Source organism: Coturnix japonica, chromosome 4 (assembly GCF_054131305.1).
Source record: "Coturnix japonica strain WE chromosome 4, WE-NBRP24, whole genome shotgun sequence".
NCBI lineage: Eukaryota > Metazoa > Chordata > Aves > Galliformes > Phasianidae > Coturnix > Coturnix japonica.
In genome coordinates, this window is record NC_140666.1 from 27899651 (window position 1) to 27919816 (window position 20166).

General features: G+C 43.0%; 3 protein-coding genes across 5 annotated transcripts in view; 2 read left to right on the forward strand and 1 right to left on the reverse strand.

The window, feature by feature from the left end:
- Positions 1 to 95: 95 nt before the first annotated feature.
- Positions 96 to 8418, reverse strand: PPID (peptidylprolyl isomerase D). 2 transcript variants are annotated; one of them, XM_015860878.2, is made up of 10 exons: positions 8295 to 8418; positions 7649 to 7789; positions 7459 to 7565; positions 6111 to 6299; positions 5890 to 6012; positions 4789 to 4895; positions 2430 to 2571; positions 992 to 1078; positions 863 to 905; positions 96 to 326 (listed from the first exon to the last, which is right to left on the reverse strand). In XM_015860878.2, the coding sequence occupies exons 1-10, from the start codon at positions 8377 to 8379 to the stop codon at positions 238 to 240; spliced, it is 1113 nt and encodes a 370-aa protein (XP_015716364.1). In that variant the 5' UTR covers positions 8380 to 8418; the 3' UTR covers positions 96 to 237. The 2 variants fall into 2 exon arrangements, with proteins under 2 accessions (XP_015716364.1, XP_085402535.1); XM_085546409.1 differs by having other exon boundaries at positions 96 to 602.
- A 4334-nt stretch (positions 8419 to 12752) lies between these two features.
- Positions 12753 to 18752, forward strand: LOC146761004 (uncharacterized). Its single transcript, XM_085546408.1, has one exon. The coding sequence runs from the start codon at positions 14282 to 14284 to the stop codon at positions 15749 to 15751; it is 1470 nt and encodes a 489-aa protein (XP_085402534.1). The 5' UTR covers positions 12753 to 14281; the 3' UTR covers positions 15752 to 18752.
- A 537-nt stretch (positions 18753 to 19289) lies between these two features.
- Positions 19290 to 20166, forward strand: part of FNIP2 (folliculin interacting protein 2) — a 42950-nt gene continuing 42073 nt past the window's right edge. The window contains exon 1 of one of the 2 annotated variants that reach the window (XM_015860895.3): positions 19290 to 19634. In XM_015860895.3, the coding sequence (XP_015716381.1) occupies positions 19540 to 19634 (95 nt within the window). In that variant the 5' untranslated portion in view covers positions 19290 to 19539. The remainder of the gene's footprint in view (positions 19635 to 20166) is intronic. The other variant, XM_015860896.3, reaches the window with a different exon arrangement.

Genomic DNA, 20166 nt, shown 5'->3' on the forward strand with positions numbered 1-20166 from the left:
AACCAGACTTCTTAGGAAGCACCATTAAGCCACAAAAGCACAACAACTACTGCTTTTATGCATTAACAACATATCTGAATCACCAAACGCAAGTATGACGTTTGAACAATGTCTTTATTATTAGACTTGTAAACACAAAACTGCAGTACAGGGCAAGTGAAAGAAGGAACACTTACAGCTCTGTTTAGCCTTTTGCATGAGTTAGTGCATAGAATTCAACATTTAGGATTAGAAAAATCAAGCAAACATTTTAGCATAGGCTGCCTTCTCTTTCTCCTTTTGAGCTTTTATCTTCTGCTTGATTTTGAGCGTTTCCGTCTGGATAGCTGTTGGAAAAGAAAATCCGTGGCACGGTTATAGTAATGTCTTTACATTAGCTTTCTCAGTATGTCAAGACCAGATCTCACTGCTGCAAGTATTTTTATGTACTGGACTACATTTCATTTTCTGTTAGATCACATACCAGCAGCAAACAGAATTTGTTCCATACTTTCTTTCACCTGGTAAGGTAACCGCATAGGGAAGGATGTAAGAAGCACGCTGCTGATGTCCACACCGGACTTACGATGTAAAAATCTTTTCCTATTAGATGTTACTGCAACCTGGGAATTAAGATCACTATGAGCTTTGCTGTTGACCTCTGTACCTATATAAGCAGGTTGTGCAGAGCAACAGAAGCATCAGTGCTGTACAAGAACATATTTCTGTGTCAGGAGACTTGTGCTTAGTACACTGGCATTTTAAGTTTCAGCAGCCTCCATTTCAGGCATCATAGTGTTATGATTTTCTATGCAAGTATTACCCTGGTTACTTCGTTACATTCTTGAAATAAAGAGTCTGTAAGAAGTAGCTTTATTTTTACCTTTGTCCTCAGGGGCAATTTCATGAGCCTTTTTAAGATCAGCCTTAAGAGAAAAAGAGATATAAATAAATGTTCTGATTAAACATTTAGATTAAGATAATAATTATTATTAAATATTGTGATAATTACCAGTGCCTGATCAAGATCTTTTATTCCTTGCCATCCTTGAGCCCGTCTGTAGAGAGCTTTAGTATTTGCTGGATCTATTTCAAGAGCCTGTGAATTTAATAAAATTGTCACGTTAACATGTAGTACTTCACAGCTATCATCTCTACAAATGGCACTGTTCCCACCAGTAGACAATCTCCCTATTTGATTTGAGGGTAAGCTTTCAAAGATTACCAGGGGAAAGAACACACTAGACTGTAACACACTCAATAGCTATCTTATCTTTTCTAGTACTGCTGTACCACAAGCAGGCTTTTGTCAAGGGCCAGCGTATATAAAGATAAAATGGAACTGCATCTGTACAGCTGTCAAGGTGCTGCTGCAGTTCAAATTATCCTAACTCTGAGGCTCAGCGTACAGCTCTCTGTGTTGCAGCACCTTCCTCCACACGAGAACAAAACAGAAATATGGTATCGTTAAGTAAAACAGAACTTTCTGTTCCTATCCTTTGGTGAAAAATCTTTTCACAATGGAATAGGAAGATTCATATAATCATATGATTCAGGAACCTCGTCAGGTTTCAGTCATTACACCTTTGCTGAATGGAATGGTTTCATTGATAAGCATATTAGCTAATTTAAGTCAAGGGTTGTATGAATGGGTTTAGCACTTTGCAGTTTCTTATTTGCACCAAACGATGCACTTATTAGAGACTGGTTATGGTGCTGCCTTTAGCAATTTTGCAATCATAAATACATGTACATGTATTTTTCAGACTCGCAAGTATTACGAGTATAATGATCAGACATTTTTATATGTAATGCTTAAATGCTATTTTGATTTTTATCAGATCTTTTAATGACAGATGTCATGTTACACTTCATTTTTTTCCGCTTCCATTGTCCATCCTGAATTGCCAGTTGTGAAAGTTCTGCAGAACACCATTAGCAGGCAGAAGAGAGCCAGCTCTTTAAAAAGACCTCAGGTGCAGATCAGCTGGGACTCCACATTTTCAGCCAGGAGCCCCAACAGGTGTTCATTATGTACCTCTACTAACAGATAAGTGTTCTAAAACTCATTTGTTTTTCGTTTTTCTTTCAAAATTTCAGTTAGTAAACTTGAAATAATTTATCTAATATTTATTCAGTCCTGTTGTTTTCAGGCTTTTTTTTCTTGCCTCTAATTCTATTTTTTCAGTATTTCCTTTTGTTTTCTTTCTTCCCATTCAGCAATTTCATCGCTAAACATAGCCCAAAGAGCTTTAGTTAGTTAGAAAACTGGCTTCAAGGAATGAAACACAAACCTACTGAATTTTCAAACATGTGTCTGCTGGTAATCTAAAAAAAATAGTTTTCTACCACGGGAATGTTGTCACAAGACTCTTAAAAAGCTCTCAGTTTCAGTCTCCATTCCCTCTATAGGCTAATTGTTAATCAAATTACTTAATGCTAAATTTTACCTCTGAACAACTTTCGATGGCTCCCTGCCAATCCGACAGTTTCAGTTTACAAGCGCCAATGTTTAAAATGCAGCTTAATCCAATGGTCTTTAGCTTTGGCTTGTCTCCTTCCTCTGCCAGTATTTCAGAAGCTTCTACATACCTGGAGAAAAACAGGTTCACAAAGCACATGTGCTACTGTTACAGCTTTGGTTTTGTTCTGCCCTTAGCTAACTTTCCACAAATAGGCACAAGCTGCCTTCTCTAAAGCGGCATTTTTAATGCAGTTACAATTCCATTATTACAAATGATTTTGCACCACAGTATGTGAGACTTACCCTAACAAAAGGTGTAATTATGGCTGAGTGTAAGAACACGAGAGGAACGTACTCCTCCTGACCCTACACTAACAGTATCTTCTCTTTTTCTTAGACAAGACTGTTTTAGATGGCACTAAACCATTAAAATTTATCTCTGTGATTGTTTATTCCTACTAACCATAATGTTTACCTGTGTCTATACATCACAGGTGAACTGAGAGGTAAGTTGTATTTCCTTTTTCTTAATTCACAATGTGCTAATGCTGGAAGGTTTTGTTTCAAATGTCAAAGGTCTGCTGTGGATATAAGAGTTCTGAATCTTTTAATGACCTACTTATAGGAATTGTTTCAAAATACACAGTGAAAATTGATCAAAATCATGCTTGCAGACATTCATATATTAATTATGCCATAAGTAACATGCAATTTTTGCAGATTAGTCCTGATATGATTTCAGTTTTTTGTTCCTATCTTTTGAGTACTGGATGGTTTGTATATTATTTTGGAGTATAGAAATAAGTGATGTTCAAAATACATATTAGACATGATGCCATTGAGTATATGCTTGCTGTGCATCATGCAATATGTGAAGCCAGAAGAGAGAACAAAGGTGCAAAAGCAATAGATAATAATATGAAAACTAGTATGTTCAAAGCAAATAGACTATACCGATGGGATCTAGAAATCACACCAAAGTGTGAAAGATCATAACCATTCTAGAAACAAAATTAGAACTTTCAAGTCTGTAAGTTCAGTATAAAGGGAAACAAGGTAATAATACATTAGCGTGAGAAAGTCTGAATTCTTAGGTTAAAAATAACTGGCTAAGCATCAGTAAGATAGGAAAACAAATAACTGGAGATTATAATGGAATCTAAGAGAGAACACACAACACTGATTTTAAAACATCGTTGCCAGGTGAGTTTTAACTAAGACAAGGGAGCTGCTTTTTGGTAAGAGCTTTGTCGGAACTATTCCATACTACCTGAAGTATTAGACTTCGTGATAGAACAGTGAGGCATGTCCACTTGAGTGGACTCTTTATGGGTCAAACAGATAGGTCTACTTAGAGAAGCTACTTTCCATTTGCTAGGGTAAATAGTTAGTATAAAGAAATGGTCTACACAAACTGAAAGAGCCGTTGTTAGATGGCTCACGTTGGCATGACAACTAAATGGGAATGATGGCATAATTATACCTGTTACTTTTCTTAGAATGGTTAGTTAAAACGCAAAGTTCCTTAAGGCTCATTCCAGCCTTTTTTCTTTATGATTTCTAAGAAGTTTCTGTGTCAAATCAGTTATTCCACATTTGCTTTTGGAGTATGAAAAGATTCTTAAAGGCAGGAGAAGTTACATCGTGTGTTAATATCTATAATTGAAGGATGAATTTTTGTGCTTCAGGAAGACAACACTTTTATGAAACCCTATTAGTTTAAATACAGCATTAAAAATTGCTGAATTTATTTTCTTTCATTATTGTTACTGCTGATAAACCAGTGAGTATAAAGCACACACTGCTGGTTCACATTCAGCTGACTGTCCATCAGCACACCAAGGTCCTTTTCCATCAGGCAGCTTTCCAGCCACTCCTCCCCAATCTTGTAGAGTTACCTGGGGTTGTTGTGACCAAAATGCAGGACCTGACACTTGGCCCTATTGAAACCTATACAGTTTACCTTGGCCCATCGATCCAGTCTATCCAGGTCCCGCTGTAGTGCCCTTCTCCCCTCTGTCAGATCAACATTCCCTCCCTTTCCTTTCTGAACACCCAGTATACTGTTGTACTTTTCTTCTTAGGGGTATGCATCAGCACAGAAGCATTAACAGGAAGATTTAGCCAATTCTAAACAATACTGACTACCTATAGCTCTTACCTAGAAGTAAGCAGATGATCTACATGAACAAGTAGCTAAAACTCAACCAAATGCCTCCCAGACTCTGAAAGTTATTGTTTAGAACAGAAAAAAAAAAAAGCAGAGCACCCCAGATGTGTAATTGCTTGATAGTAATGTTGGTTTGGGTTACAGGAACTACCTCATTTAATGATGATGGCCTTACCGTAAACTTTTACTATACTTTTTAGCTGCCACTGCCCAATTTTGCGATTTGAAGAAAGTATTTCCTATATTCTTTATGTCTTCTGCTATGGCCACAATCTTGTCAACCTAATAGATGGAAAATATAACATATAAATTTACTTAGGAAAATAGTCTTGGCTTACCTAATTTTTAACAGTAGGATTCCATGTCCATTCTCTTTCACAGACTACAATGAAGTCTCAGAAGCATTTCAGTTTTAGATAAATACTAGCTTCAAACCACTCCTCTACCATTCTCTACCTTATGGTATGCAGTAGAAAAATTAAACTTGTAATGGGTTTTCTGCAGCATAAAGGAGAAAACACTGCAAATAACACAACAGTTCAGTTTTCCCCTAAATGCTACATAGAGCACTGCTGACCATTATCCATAGAAAAAATTGTATCTCAAAAATCAAACTACTCAACTAAGCTGGCTTTATCTGCAAGGATATTTCATCTTCTGTCTCTCAAAGCGGTACCTGAACTCTGCACATTCTAAACTGAAAGTTGTATCAACACACATTTCATTTCTTTTTCTCAAAACACTTCAAACTTCTATGGATTGAGAAAAAGAGCTGCCTGTGTGCAGCAAATCCATCGTTTCTATTTACAGAGCAGCACATATTTGAAGTGTATAGCAGCACCTAGCTGCTATATACTAAAAATACTTTTAAAGGTTGGTCCTTTATTTTTTGTAAGGCAAAGTTTTAAGGGTGGATATTTTAAACGCTGCCTAAAGTCAATATATGTGATATTAAGTTAGTCATCTCTTGGCTGGAAGTCTAATAATTACAATTTGTCACTACAGCACAAGCAAAAAATGAGTAAAAAGAAACGAAAAGAAATAAGTGCAATATTGTGTTGTTATTTACTGTGAAAAGAAAAATCAGTTGTAATTAGCACTGAATAAAGAGACAGCAGTTCCTTCCCCAGCATTCACTGTCCTAATGGACATTACCAGTTAATCTTGATTACTAGAAATAAAGGCTGAGTGAACACCATTGCAGACACCATGTAACTCGGAGTACTTACAGGTCTTGCATTCTGTAAAATAAGTACCTTAGAAGTAAAGTACTTACATCCTTTAAGTCTATATCTGAATCTTCTGGAAAATCTGGGTAAGTGTCTCCTGAACCATCCTGGGGAACAATCCCCCAGTCATCTCCCTCCTTTAGCTCTCCACATTCTGCAATGACACACAACTGGGGGAAAAAAAAAAAGGTGTCAATAGCAGTTTTGCTTATTAAAACAGTTCCCCCCCAAAAAAAACCCATCCCTAGGTGCCCTAGACTTTGCTTACCTTAGCAGGATTTTCTCCATTTACTTCAACGTTTTCTAATATTTTTACAACACCCATTCCTTTGATCACTTGGCCGAAGACCACATGTTTACCATCCAGGTGCGAAGTAGGCACTGTTGTAATAAAGAACTGGGAGCCATTAGTACCAGGTCCTGCATTGGCCATGCTCAGCAGCCCTGGTTTATCATGCTGCATTTGGGAAAAAACAAACAAAAAACAATACATCACAACCAACGTATACAAGATCGCTTTAATGTACATTGCAAAGACAGACATAATAAGGCCTTGGCAAATCACAGTTACACTCAGTTGGCTGCTAATCTTACTTATCGTGACCAAAGAGGGCCAACACCCAGTTCTGCACTGCACTTGCCACCTAGTGTTCTGACAAGCAGAGCCACTCGCACATCACTTGATGCTCTTAACGTTTGTCTGCTTCTCGTACAGTCAGTCCACCCCACCAGTCAGCTCCTGAGTTGGAACAGATCACTGAGAGAGATGTGAATGTCTCACCTTGGTTTTTTGCTTTCTTTTTCTTTCTTTTTTAATTTGAACTAACACTAGGCATTGCTGACCAATATACTAAAAGCCAACAGTAAGCTCTCGTGTTGCTTTATGTATGCATGTTTTGTTTGTAAAGACTCAGAGAACAAGACAGAAAGTTACAGATGGGCATCTGGTGGCTCTGATTTTCAGAACGTTTCCACACAACTCCATCTTATTTGGGGCCGTGTCTCAGTGTCAGTCCCATGAAAAGTCCTACTTATCAACAAAACTCATGCATTTTCTTGCTTGGAAAAACAATGCTGATGAAGAGGCCCTCCCATGGTGGTTTCAGCTTTCATTTGGTATGATTGCAAAGCAAGTGAAAGGTCTGGAAACATCAGACTGACAGACTCTCAGCTTGCAAACTCTGGCACAGTAACAGCACAGCTCCACGACTGCACTAAGGGGAGTTGCACAATGACACACTGACAACTTCTGCTACAGCTGAACAGAGAAGCATAGAAATAGGGATTGCTTTCACTCCATTCAAGACCATCTCCAGATTACAAAAAACAATGATGCCATAAGATGTCCTTCATCGGAATGCTATGGAGCCCACCAACAAGGACCAATGTGTAAGCGAGATAACCTTTATCCAGCAGTGCCATGGGCACCACCATTGGAAATTAAAGGAACATCTCACAGCTGTAATTGATGGAGCCGCACTCGGGGCTTGTTTTAACCATTGGATAGTGATGCCTGCCAGTTTTTCAGTTGTTGTTTTGCGGTCTCACATAGCAAGACAACTAAACACCACTGGAAATCCAAAACCTGAATAAAATTACTATTTCTAATAGAGTACCTTATAATGGAAGTTTTCATCCTCAAATTTTTCACCGTATATACTTTCTCCGCCTGTGCCATTTTGATTTGAGAAATCTCCACCCTGGACCATAAACTGTTTAATTACTGTAAGATAAAAAACAATTATCAAATGCAGCAGCAGGTCAGGAAAGTCACAAAGATTGATACAAGAACCTCACAGAACTTACTTCTATGGAAGGGACACCCTTTGTAATGGAGGGGTTTTCCAGTTGTCGGCCCCGTTCCTTTCTCTCCCGTACATAATGCACGGAAATTTTCGGCAGTTTTAGGTACGATGTCAGCAAACAACTCAAAGACGATTCGTCCGACTGAAAGGACAGAGAGCACAACATCGATGCGTCAGTCCTGTCCTCGGTACAGCGATGCGCCGCCTAATTCAGGGCAAAGGAAACTAAACGTGTCAGAGCTGATCCTTTTTATTCTGATTGCTGTTACACGTTGGGAATCGCCGGCACAGGGCAGCGCTACGGCTCGCCCGGGGCTCGGGCTGTCTCACACCGAGCGTTCGGCGGCTGATGGCGGCCGCGCCGCACGTGGAGGCGCCCAGGGCCAACCACGCGGCACCGCCCCGTCGCTCGGCGCCGCACCGCCCGCTGTCGGCTCGGGGAGCGGCTGCCATGTTGCCCTTCTCCCTGCTTCCCCCGGCCCTGCCGATTCCGGCACAGAACCCACTAACCCGCTCAGCTCAACCCCCCGCGCTCCTCCGATCCCCGCCCGGCAGCGGCCGCCCCGTGAGGACTCGCTCCCGCTCCCCGCTCCGTAGCGCTCACGCACGGCCCGAACGTTGCGAGCCCGCCCCGCCGCCGCGCCCACCTCGCTCTCCCCCGATGTCTACATCGAAATAGGCGCGGGGGTTGCGGGGGTTGCCGGGCCTCTGTGCAGGGGACGGGTGCGACATTGTGCAGCCGCCCGCAGTCCGCGCTGGCTCCGCCCGCTCAGCTCCCCCCTATTCCGGCCGCCGCGGGGCCGGGGCTGCGGCCCGCTCCGCCCACCGGCGGCAGTGCGACGAGTGGCGGCCGCAGGGGTTTGGGGGAGTCATAATGTTGGGGTGCTGTGTAGGTACACGGGAGAGAGGGGGAGGGAGGACGGGGTTCCCTAACTTAGTGTGGGTTTACAGTTCATACGCAGGCCTTGCTAGAAGCTGCAATCCACCAAAATGTATCAGTTGTCAAAAATGTTTAGAAACACGGAGAAATGGCGGCTTTCTAAAGGTCTGAAAGCAAAATACGTTTCTTCTCGAGGCATGACCATCCCAGCAGCCACTCTGAAGCCGACCATCTCTCTCAGCCACTTGTGTTGGAGCTGTGGAAGCCATCAAGAAACGGATGAGCTCCTCACAACCTAATTCCCAGACCGAAAGGAGAAATGCAGTAGCACTGATATTAATAACCCTGCAGGCCCTATGCTGCACGGTGATGGTTCCCACAGCCCCCGTGCTGGTTGGAGGTGATCAGCACCAAGTGCTCTCGTGTATCGCATCGGGGAACCCCAGACAGAAGGAAAAAGTCATCAGCCACCATCTGGGAACGCTTAGTGAGGAATTAGTGGAACCACGCAAAGGCATTTTGTTCTGTGAGCCAGGTCATGCAACTGTGTCAGGGATTTCACATGCTCCAATGTCAGAGGCCACCAGTGCTGTGAGTCATGTGCAAGTCACCAGGCATCAGGCCACGGGCACAGGCTGAGGTTTTTTCATCACTGCACTTAGCGTAGGTGAGGCGTAAAGAGAGAGGATTAACAATATCACTGAGGTAGAATGGTCAAGCCAAGAGTACGGTCGCCTTTGGCAGGCATCAGAGTGAAGTACTCTATGTGTGTGTGTGTCCTCCACAAGAGCTGTTGGCAGCTTGCATTGGGGAAGAAGCGGTGTTTCATTCCTCCAGCAGCAGGCTCACACACTCCTGCAGCCATGTTCATGGCCAAGTTGGAAGAGGTTATACTCCAGATTAGTAAGTCGTATTACAGTAGTTGCTCAGAAGTCCCCATGTGCAATGTACAACATGAGAAGCAATCTGTGTCCCAAGCAGCTTGCAATCCACCAGCTGTGTCTGAGCTACAAGCAAGGGGAGGATTAAGGGAAAACAAATGCTGCTGTGCTCATTTTAAGATGTGAGCTGAGTAAGAGGGAATTGAAGCCTTTTATGAGTCATTAGCGGAGACTGGAAAGTATGTGAGCCAAGTGAGTACCTCCCCAGCACTGCAGTAGTGTCATTAGAAATCAGTTTGTAGCCAGTGACAGACTGTAACACCAAGTGTATGGTGTGATATCTGACAGGGATTGTCAGAGTGACGTTCCTGTGCTGTGCTGAAAGGCGCTGTGAGCAACTGTGTTCTGTTTTGGTTATTATTTGTTTGTTTGTTTTTCACCTCCCTATTGTATTTGAAAACAGAAGCTCATAACAGCTTCACCTCCCCGCAGAGGAAGGCTTTGGCTCAGCACAGAACCGTCTTGACTAGGGATGCTAACAGCCATATTAGTTCGTGTAAGTCTCATGGTTGTTCACCGGCTTACACTGTCAGCTTACATTGAATTTTTCATCAGCCAACACCCTCCAAATCCTCTGCTGGTTTGCTCTCAAGCCATTCTCTGCCCAACCTGCATCTGTGCTTGGGATTCCTCTCAGCAATCAATGCAATAGTAACAAAAGAAAGAACTGCATGTTCTTGCCTCACCACGTCTTAAGAAGCAAAGTGTCTGCTGTGCTGACATGCCAGAAGTTGAAAGAGAAGTCATGCAGGTACTTGTCACTGACTTTCACATCATTTAGTTAAGAACCAGGCAAAAACAGGATCACTTTTTGTTATTTTATCTCTGCTTAGCGCATGGTGTAGACACAACCAAGCAGGGCATCACACAGGACCTTGGGATGTGTAGAGGCACAGCAGCATTGCCATGGCTTCTGTTAGTGGTACAAGGCAGGCTTGGAATGAAGGAGAGGTACGGAGTGGTGGTGCCACTGTGCAAGGGTGGGACATTAGTTCCATAGCTGGGCTGTGTGCTCTCCCTGTTGGTACAAATATATGTCCTGTATGCTACTGTAATTCCATGTAAGTGTATGATGCTGTTTATTGTTGTTATTGATCACACAAAGACATTAAAATATCCAATTAGGATAACTGTTTGTTATGCATTTTTGACGTGGGGAGGGTGGAATCCAAGATGAAGCACTGTTGGCATGGATTTAAAGACGAGAGCACAGCCTGCAAATAGGAATGTTCACAGTGGATTTTGCCTTTGAAAATCAAGGGTAGGAGAATCTCCTGCTAAGCTTTGGATGGAGTCCCAGGCAGGAGGCTGAGAAATACAATCTGCAAATGCTGACAGGTTCTTCCCAAACTACTCGATATTTGTATTCTGGTGACTGAAAGAAGAGATCCTTAATCTGTTCTTCCTGTTTTTAATACTGAAGACTGTTTAAAACTGATTGTTTCATTTCATACAGCAATAATTACCAGTATTTTTTGAAACAATTTCCTTACATTATTGCTTCTCTTTAGACTTTCCTTTTTAGCTGACTGTATATTCCATATAAAAAAAGAGAAACTACTTGTCTATATTAAGGCAGCATCTCTGTAGCATTTTTCAGGGGCTGGGAAAAGTTGCTGCAGCAACAGCACACATTACATAATGCTCCATTCAGGGGAGGATGATGGAGCTGCTTTGCAGGGGCTGCGGTCCCTGGCGCTCTGTTGCTGTCAGTCTCTACCCCTGCCTGAAAAGCGGAATGCATTTTGGAACAGGCTTTTGAAGTTCTCAGTGGAGAGTAATTTAGACTTACTGTGCTAAACAGTAGTAATAACAATACGCAGAGACAATAATTCTAGACATTAATGGATAACACATTTTCCTCAGCAGCAATAAAAATCAGATTTTATTTATTTTAATGAATCCAAAATGTAGCCAATGCTTTGCAAATTGTAGCAAGACTTATTCTGCCCTTGTGTAACTTTACGCAGTGCAAATCACTAAGCAGTAATTACCAAATATCCTCGATTAGTGAACCTGACTGAGGAGACTGGGATTTTAAGTCAGTTTGTCCTGGCTATAAAGCCTAGTTCCTACATACTCAGGAGAGTCTTCAAAGAGATTTATGGTCTGTGGAACACAGAAACACCCAAACATCTAAATATCCCTGGATTTGATGGATCATTTTAATGTACTGACAGCTTTCTAAGGCAGTGGCATATTTTTCTACCTTTGAGAATTGATCTCCTTTTGTGTCCTGTGTCTCACCAATCACAATGTGTTCTCCCTGCCCCTCAGGAGATATTATAAATGAGGTTTTGATTCACCAATACTGCATTTTATTTCATGTATTCTAAGGAGAATGAGAGCTGTAGAAATACTATCTTGCTGTAAATGGTCTTTGCCTGGGAGATGGCGTGGCATTTTTCTTTGTATCTGCTCATATCTTGCATTCCTAGGATAGTGAATAGTCACTGCATTTTCTTTGTCAGGTGTTCTTTACAGCCAAACTCTAATTGGGATGGGATACAGACTTTGAACATTATTTTCAGATAACATGAAACCAGGCCTTTTTCATCTTTTGCACATTCAACATGCTCCAGCCACTGCCAATCATTCTGCCCACAGGACCAGCCTACAACCAGTCCAAAATAAAACCCTGTGAAGTGTTCATGATGTGGGCCTTGGGTTCTCTAAGCCAATGGGTTTAGTCTGCGCTCCTTCCCTCACTGGCCACCATCACTTGACGCAGCCCCACTTGATGTGGTGGCAGTCACAACATTTACAACTGGAAGCTTCTCAGCACTGTTCTGTGGGAATTACAGTGCTGTGTTTATTACTGGATTTGGATGCCCAGCTCCTCCCTGACATTGCCTACTCTGTCAGCCATGATGGCTGTCATCTTATATAGCTGTAACCTGCCTTTACTGAAGAAGAGTGGGATTATGCTTTATTCGCTATTGCTTAGCTGGTTAGAGGTGAGCATTCGGATTTATGTTCTCTTAGTGGTTGGGTGGACATAAGGTCCTGCTGGTGGACAGGACCACACATAAAGCTGTCAGAGAGCATCCAAAGGCGGGCTACAGTGGTGCTGAAGACTCTGGAGGGCAAGTTGTATGAGGAGCATCTGAGGTCCCTCAGTTTGTTCAGCCCAGAGCAAAGGGGGCTGAGGGGAGGCCTGATGCAGCTCCAAGCTCTGCTTCTATGACAGCAAGGGAACAGCATGGAGCTTTATCAGGGGAGGGGCAGCTGGGGATTAGGGAAAGGTTCTTCAACAGAGGGAGGAGGGCATGGAACAGGCTGCCCAGGGCAGCAGGCGTCACCCTGAGCTGCTGGAGTTCAAGCAGCATTTGAATACCTTCCTCAAAAATAGGTCTGGGCTACTGGGTGCTCAGGGCGGAGCCAAGGGTTGGACTTGATGACTGTGAAAGACAGAACTGTTTTTCTTTTATTGTCTCAAAGTTTGCTTTCGTGAGGCCTTTCTGATGATAAGACTCTGACAGGCAACTGCTAACTATCCAGGAGGGTGAATGGTGGGTGTTATCGTGCCATCCCTGCTTAGGACTGCAAAGATAAGCAGGAACAAGACAAGCAGTCTTTTCCAGGGGTGCTGCTGGGAGGAGCAGACCCCTGCAGAAGGTGGTAAATCTTGTGTCAGGCAACAGAGACCTCCAACCCTTGCTGGCTTATCTGTGGGGCAGGAATGTCAGAAAAGTTAGTTTTAAATCATTTTACAAAGAAGTGTTTGTTAAGAAGAAGAAAAACCCCCACCGAAATGGGGGATAAAAGGCCCTCGCTAAACTGGGGACTTTGGAGACAAACTCCCAAAGACACCTTTGACGGAGAATTCCCTAAGGGGGAAACTTCGTCGGAAGAACCCCTGGGACCGGCTTGCTGTGGAGCTCCCTGGCTGTCTCCCATCCCCTGCGGCGATCAGACGAGTTCCTGAGATCGTCGGACCTACTGTGTACCTCGCTGGACCCACGGTGGTGACTATATCTCTTTCGCTCTCTGCAAAGACTCCTTGCTTACATTTCTTACTTTTTCTATCGCCTACCTTCCCTTCCCCATCTCCCTAAAAATAGCTAGGACTCTAATAAACTGGTTGGACCAACATTTGAACCGTTGCTTCTTAATCTCACGCCGGGTATACACATATCAAAGAACCTTGCCTCCCTCCTACAAATTGGAGCGAGACATTTTTATTGGCGTAGTCGGCAGGATGCCCGCCGTGAGAGTGTTGTCCTTCCAAAAACTCCAAAATTTTTCTGTATGTACCTCCTGGTTTTGCAAGGAGCGACAATTTTGTTAACTTAAATGTGATCACCTCTCCAGGAAGACCGCTCCATATTCTGAAACTTTACTGCTTATGTGTTTACCTCTCGGGGACGTATGAATTAATTTTGACTATTTACTTTTGTTTTATACGTGTTTGCCTCCTCGGGAAGACTATTTCGCATTTTTGTGGTTTAAGTATCTAGTAACGTATTTTGGAATTTGAAAGTTTTGTGTACGCCTCTTGGGAAGTGAGGAAGTAATTTTTTGACATTTGTGCCTCTCCAAGAAGTTTATTCCTTTCTGGGAAACCTAGAAGTGTTTTGAAACTTGTGTGGCTTTAAGCTTGAAGTTTTTCTGGCCTGACAGGGTAGCCAGGAGCGATTTAGGTGTTTACACTTTCTTTGTAAGTGTTGATTTGGCTTCTTTGTCTTTTGTGAAAGGGAGGAATGATTGTAGCATTTGCATTTGTTTGATAGGTGCGTGTCTCCCTGGGGAAGGGTAAGGAGTTAAGTGTACCTTTTCTTCCCTTAGTGTGTATCTTTTAGGGTATTGAGAAATGAGTGAAATTGTTGCCACTATGAAAAGTGAAAATGTGCTATTTGACCTTTTAGAAAAGCATGGTGCTCGGCCCTCTTTATCAGGGGTGGATTGGGCACGACAAAACTGGTATAACTTGCAGAGTGTTTCCGACCGCATTCGTGTTTTACAATATGAGGCTCATACTCGAGCCGGGAAAGGAAAATCGTTTATTTGTGCGGTACTCGGTGCTGCTTTAAAAGCTGCCGTGGAGTTCCGAGATGAAAAGCATTCGGCAGAAACCCAAACCATACAAGCATTACAGGAATCAGTTAAAGTAATGCAAGAATTGGTAAAAACTCTGCAGAATCAAATAGTGAACCTTGAAGAACAATTACAAAGAGAGCAACATAATACAGTTTTGTTGCAAATGGCTTTTAAGGAACTATTGACATATAAGAATACTAGCAATACTGCTGTCCATAATTTGCCTCAAGAAAAAACTTTTCCTCAGAAGGAACTACACGGAATAAAGGAAGGGCTTGGCAAATTAGAGGACTCGCCAGCCCAATTGCGTCCTTTGATAAAAACTGAATATACATTTGATAACAGTGAGGATCTGGATCCTCAAATGAATGTTAAAGAAATTCCTTTTTCTGCCACTGAATTAGCAAAACTGAAAAAGGATTTTAGCCGCTCTCCAAAGGAGTCAGAGACAGAATATGTATGGAGAGTCAGCTTAACTGGTGGAGACCAAATACTGTTAACTGAAAAGGAAGCTGAAGGTTATTGGGGGCCTGGAGTATTTTTAACTACTGGTAACAACCGTGCTCCCTGGTCCCTAACACAAAGGGCTGCCTATTGGGCAGGTGGTCTTAACCCTTTAGAAAGGGGAGACCCTCTTGCCATTAATGGGACAGCTGATCAATTGGTTGAAAGTGTTCAAAAAGCTGCTTGTCTGCAAATGATGTATGATAGAAAGCTGCAGCCACATCATGAAGCACCTATGATGATGCCTGTTGATCCTGAACGGATGACTCCTTTAATCAGGGGGCTTCCAGAATCACTGAAACCTATAGGCATACAACTGCAAGGAAAGGTACAGGCTGTGCCTCAGGGAGAAAGAACCCGGGCAGCATTAGGAGTTGTAACCTCTAACCATCTGCAGTCGGGATATAAAGTATGGACATGGGGGGAGGTTGCCCAAGAGTTGATTAATTATGAAAGGAAATATGGGCCTGTGGCTTCTTCCAGTATATCTGAACCAGAGGAAGTAAGGCTCGCAGCAACCACCCTTGCTCCTAGGCCACCTAGTCCAAAGCTCAGTGGAACTGGAAGGGTCTCATTGCCAGTAAGAACGGGTAGGCGAAATATTGATCATAAACGTAATCGTCTCTGGACACGGGGCTGGCAAAAGGGTGTTCCACGAGACCTGATGAATGGATTACCCACAGTCAGGTTAGAGAAATTAGTTAACTTGTGGCCAGAACAAAAGCTCAAGGAAAGCTGATGCTTTCGCCCCCTCCCCCAGATGAGAGGGAGGTGGGGGGGGGGGGGAAGGCAGTGAAGGGTAGATGTTGGTTAACACCTTCTGTCCCAATGCCTCACCACTCCTGCCAATGGCCCCTGTGAGTCATGATCCAGTTGCTGATAAGCTAGGGAAACATTTATCTCTCTGGCCAGCCTGTGTCCACTGACTCAGCTAACATGAGGCCAGTCTCCCTAACCTTAATGAAATCCTATAACGAATATCCTTGGAAGGCTAAGGACACCCCGATAAAGAAATGTAAAATTAACTCTCACTGGTTTGTACCATCATTTTTAATTGTATTAACAAAGCCCCAAAAGGGCAAGTTGTTGTCTTGTTTTATTTTTCAGAAAATCCCCGTGGGACCTTTACTGAATACAGAATGACTGATAGCTGACTTTAACCATTTGTGTTTTGTGACAGAAAAATTAAAGATGTGATCTTGCTAGAATACTGATATAACTCGTTGTTACATATTTTGGTTGCAATAGTATTATGTTTTTGTTTGTTGTTGTTGTGGATTGTGATTGATATCAGTCCTTGGATCTGTTAAAACTTCACAATTTGGTTCAGAGTTTTTTCAGATCATCCTGACTTTCTGGTACTTTCTGCACAGTGATAACCATTCCTTCTCATCCCTTCCTTTACCCCTTTTTGTCAAACTGATTATGATTTGCATGTAACTCCTCCATAGTGTTTCCAAATTCCTAACAAATTGGGAAATGAGCCAAGGGACCTATCTAATATCTGTTAGATGTGGTCAAAAATGAAATCTATTTTAAAACCCTTTGCACTGATGTTTTTCAGTGTCACATCAGTCCAGGAGTTCCATACAAAACATGGTTGTTGGAAAATGTCTAAGTTTTGATAAGAGATGGGTATGTTTCTGGAATTATCCCTCTTATGGTTTATACTGTGGGGTATCCCACACACTGTTCTGTGAAAAGTTCGGTAAACTATAACAGTACTCTAACTTGCCAAACTAGTATTTATATCTCTCAGTAATTGAACTGCTTTGGAAATGCTCAAGTGGACAGCAGCTGACACAAATACCCCTATTTATTTGTTTTACTTGTTTATTTGATACTATTGGTTATTGTCACTGTCTTTGTGATTTTTAAATGTTTATGGTATATGTAAGTATGGATTGCTAAAGGAAAGTTATATGGTACTAAGGGTGTTGTGGAAACTGAAGAACTGTGTTGTTTGATCTGTGGGTTCTGAAGGGAATGGGACAAACTGCTTTGATGGTATAAGAACTGTTAATGATACAGAAGTATAATTGAGGGTATGTGGATGGAGCTTGGAAATTGTATAGAAAGAGGGATTGTAATGAAAGAATTGGGAAGAATAATAGCAGCTGCACTAGAGCAGGACCTGAAGATCCCAGGATGAGTTTTGCCCCCAGTGGACTGAATGCAATGTGCACACAGCAGTGTAAAGATGTTTGTTTTCTGGTAGATACGGGTGCATCTCACTCTGTACTGCATCAAGAATTACTACCCTTAGATGATTTTTGTAACAATAGTAGGAGTAGGTCAACAAGAAAAAGCTTACCAATTAAATAAAGAAAGGAAGCTAAGGGTAAAGCAAGTAACAAGCAATAGGAATAAGTAACTGTAGCTCTAAATAACTTTTCTGAGTAGTTTGTATTGTAGAGAGATCTAATATAGTGGTTTGTTACCTTTTAAGAGCAGGTGTTCCACCTGGGCTCTGTATCATGCACTGGCCATGCGGATATGGAGCACATGTGAAAAAGCCTTGCAATCTCTAGCAAGAATTAAAACAGGAGAGAATCTGTGATGGGTGAGAAAGGCAAAGTGCGCTTTGAAGCAGGGGACGCCCTGCAGGCACTGCCTAATCGCATCCACCACTATTGTGTTCCTTCTCTCTCCTTTTGGTGGTTTGCCAACTCATAGTTGTTGATAAGTAATAATACATTAGCTTTGAAATTCCATTTATAGAATTGTCTAAAATGAAAGCTGGAATCAGTGTGTATATGTCAACTCAAAAAATTATGACCTTACATGTAACCTCATGTTTAGTTAGTGCATTATCAATCAAGGTTTTGATTGAATGATGAACATTTAATTCCCCCATATCACCTATCCCTCTTTTCCCTTATGCTTACTTTTTTTTTTTTTTTTTTCTTTCCTCACCACCGTGAATGGTCATTTGCTCAATTTCAAGCAACCTTTGAGCCACAGGGTGGTGTGAAAGACAGAACTGTTTTTCTTTTATTGTCTCAAAGTTTGCTTTCGTGAGGCCTTTCTGATGATAAGACTCTGACAGGCAACTGCTAACTATCCAGGAGGGTGAATGGTGGGTGTTATCGTGCCATCCCTGCTTAGGACTGCAAAGATAAGCAGGAACAAGACAAGCAGTCTTTTCCAGGGGTGCTGCTGGGAGGAGCAGACCCCTGCAGAAGGTGGTAAATCTTGTGTCAGGCAACAGAGACCTCCAACCCTTGCTGGCTTATCTGTGGGGCAGGAATGTCAGAAAAGTTAGTTTTAAATCATTTTACAAAGAAGTGTTTGTTAAGAAGAAGAAAAACCCCCACCGAAATGGGGGATAAAAGGCCCTCGCTAAACTGGGGACTTTGGAGACAAACTCCCAAAGACACCTTTGACGGAGAATTCCCTAAGGGGGAAACTTCGTCGGAAGAACCCCTGGGACCGGCTTGCTGTGGAGCTCCCTGGCTGTCTCCCATCCCCTGCGGCGATCAGACGAGTTCCTGAGATCGTCGGACCTACTGTGTACCTCGCTGGACCCACGGTGGTGACTATATCTCTTTCGCTCTCTGCAAAGACTCCTTGCTTACATTTCTTACTTTTTCTATCGCCTACCTTCCCTTCCCCATCTCCCTAAAAATAGCTAGGACTCTAATAAACTGGTTGGACCAACATTTGAACCGTTGCTTCTTAATCTCACGCCGGGTATACACATATCAAAGAACCTTGCCTCCCTCCTACAAATTGGAGCGAGACAATGACCCTTCGAGGTCCCTCCAACTTGGGATATTCTGCAGTTCTATGAAACTGGCTATGTTAAGCAAGCACAAATATAGTAACATCAGAACAGCATTTGGATATTTGGGTTATAAGTAAAGATGTATAAACATAAACGTATTAACACACCCACATGCACAGGGATGTATTATAAGATGTGTATTATACATATATATGCGCATGCATGTTGCCACGAGTACAAAAATACGTGTAATTGATGTGCATTGCTCCACCCGTGTGAGCTACCAGCACACATACATACATACACATACATGCATATATACATACACATACATACATACACACACATATACACATACATACATACATAAATACACACACACATACATACATACACACACATACACATACACATATATATACATAAATATATACATATACATACACATACACATATATATACACACATATATATATACATACATACACACACACACACATACACACTCAGGGCTCGTTGCCCTTTAAGGCTGGCTCCCGGCGCTGGGGGCGGGCTCTGTGGCGGTGCCCATCCAACGAGAGCCAGCCGAGGGGCGCGGTGCCTCCGCGTCCCCTCCGGGCGGCTCGGGCTCCGGGCGGGAGCGGGTGCTGTCAGGTGACGGCGGCAGCCGGCGCCCCTCGCCTCCTCCGCGCGATGCTGGGCGGCTCCTCGGCCGCGAGAATGAAGCCGCGGCCGCCCTCCGCGCACTGAGCCGCTGTGCGAGGGGCCGCCGTCGGGGCGGGGCGGCTCGGCTCGGCAGCATGGCCCCCACTCTGCTGCAGAAGCTCTTCAACAAAAGGGGCGGTGGTGCGGCGGCCCCCAGCGGTCGGGCTCCCGGGGAGGGGCCCGCTTTCAGGTGAGCGCTGGAGCACGAGGAGCGGCGCGGGGTGAGGCTCCGTACAGCCCTCCGCGTGGTAACGTCTGAACGGTGCTGGGGGGGGTCTGGGTTACCACCTAATTCCTTTGGTCGGAGCGATTGTGCTGCGTTAGAGAGCGGGGCTGGAGTATCTGGGGCAGCTGTAAAGCCGTGCTGCTTTTATCCTCTGTAGCGTATAAGGTCTAATCGAGTCTCTCCATTTGAAAGAATGCGTGTTTTCCATACCTACCCTGTTGTTTTGCTCCGTCCGTGAGATCTTACAGGTTCTTTGTATCGGAGACTAGCGCTCTGTTCCTTCTCTTGGGTTCATTCATTGGATCTCCACGAGGCAGTTTCCCCTACATAGTGTCTTCCCCTGTTAAAACCTGTATTTCTCCTATTTGCAGTATCTTGTGAGGTTAAGGCCTACGTGTTTCTCTTTTCTGTTCACTAGGTAAGGTGTTTTCAGTTTCAGTACCGTTTAAATGCTATGGCTCTTTAAAAGAAAAATTGTCTTAAGTAAGATTTTATT

What these genes read in the sequence shown, in the direction of transcription:
- LOC146761004 (XM_085546408.1), top strand. Translation starts at nt 14,282, where the DNA reads ATGAGTGAAATTGTTGCCACTATGAAAAGTGAAAATGTGCTATTTGAC.
- PPID (XM_015860878.2), bottom strand. Translation starts at nt 8,379, where the DNA reads ATGTCGCACCCGTCCCCTGCACAGAGGCCCGGCAACCCCCGCAACCCC. An exon ending in CCATCGAAAGTTGTTCAGAG is followed by an intron (nt 1,079 to 2,429) that starts GTAAAATTTAGC and finishes TTAAATTCACAG; the next exon opens with GCTCTTGAAATAGATCCAGC. An exon ending in AAGATCTTGATCAGGCACTG is followed by an intron (nt 906 to 991) that starts GTAATTATCACA and finishes TTTTCTCTTAAG; the next exon opens with GCTGATCTTAAAAAGGCTCA.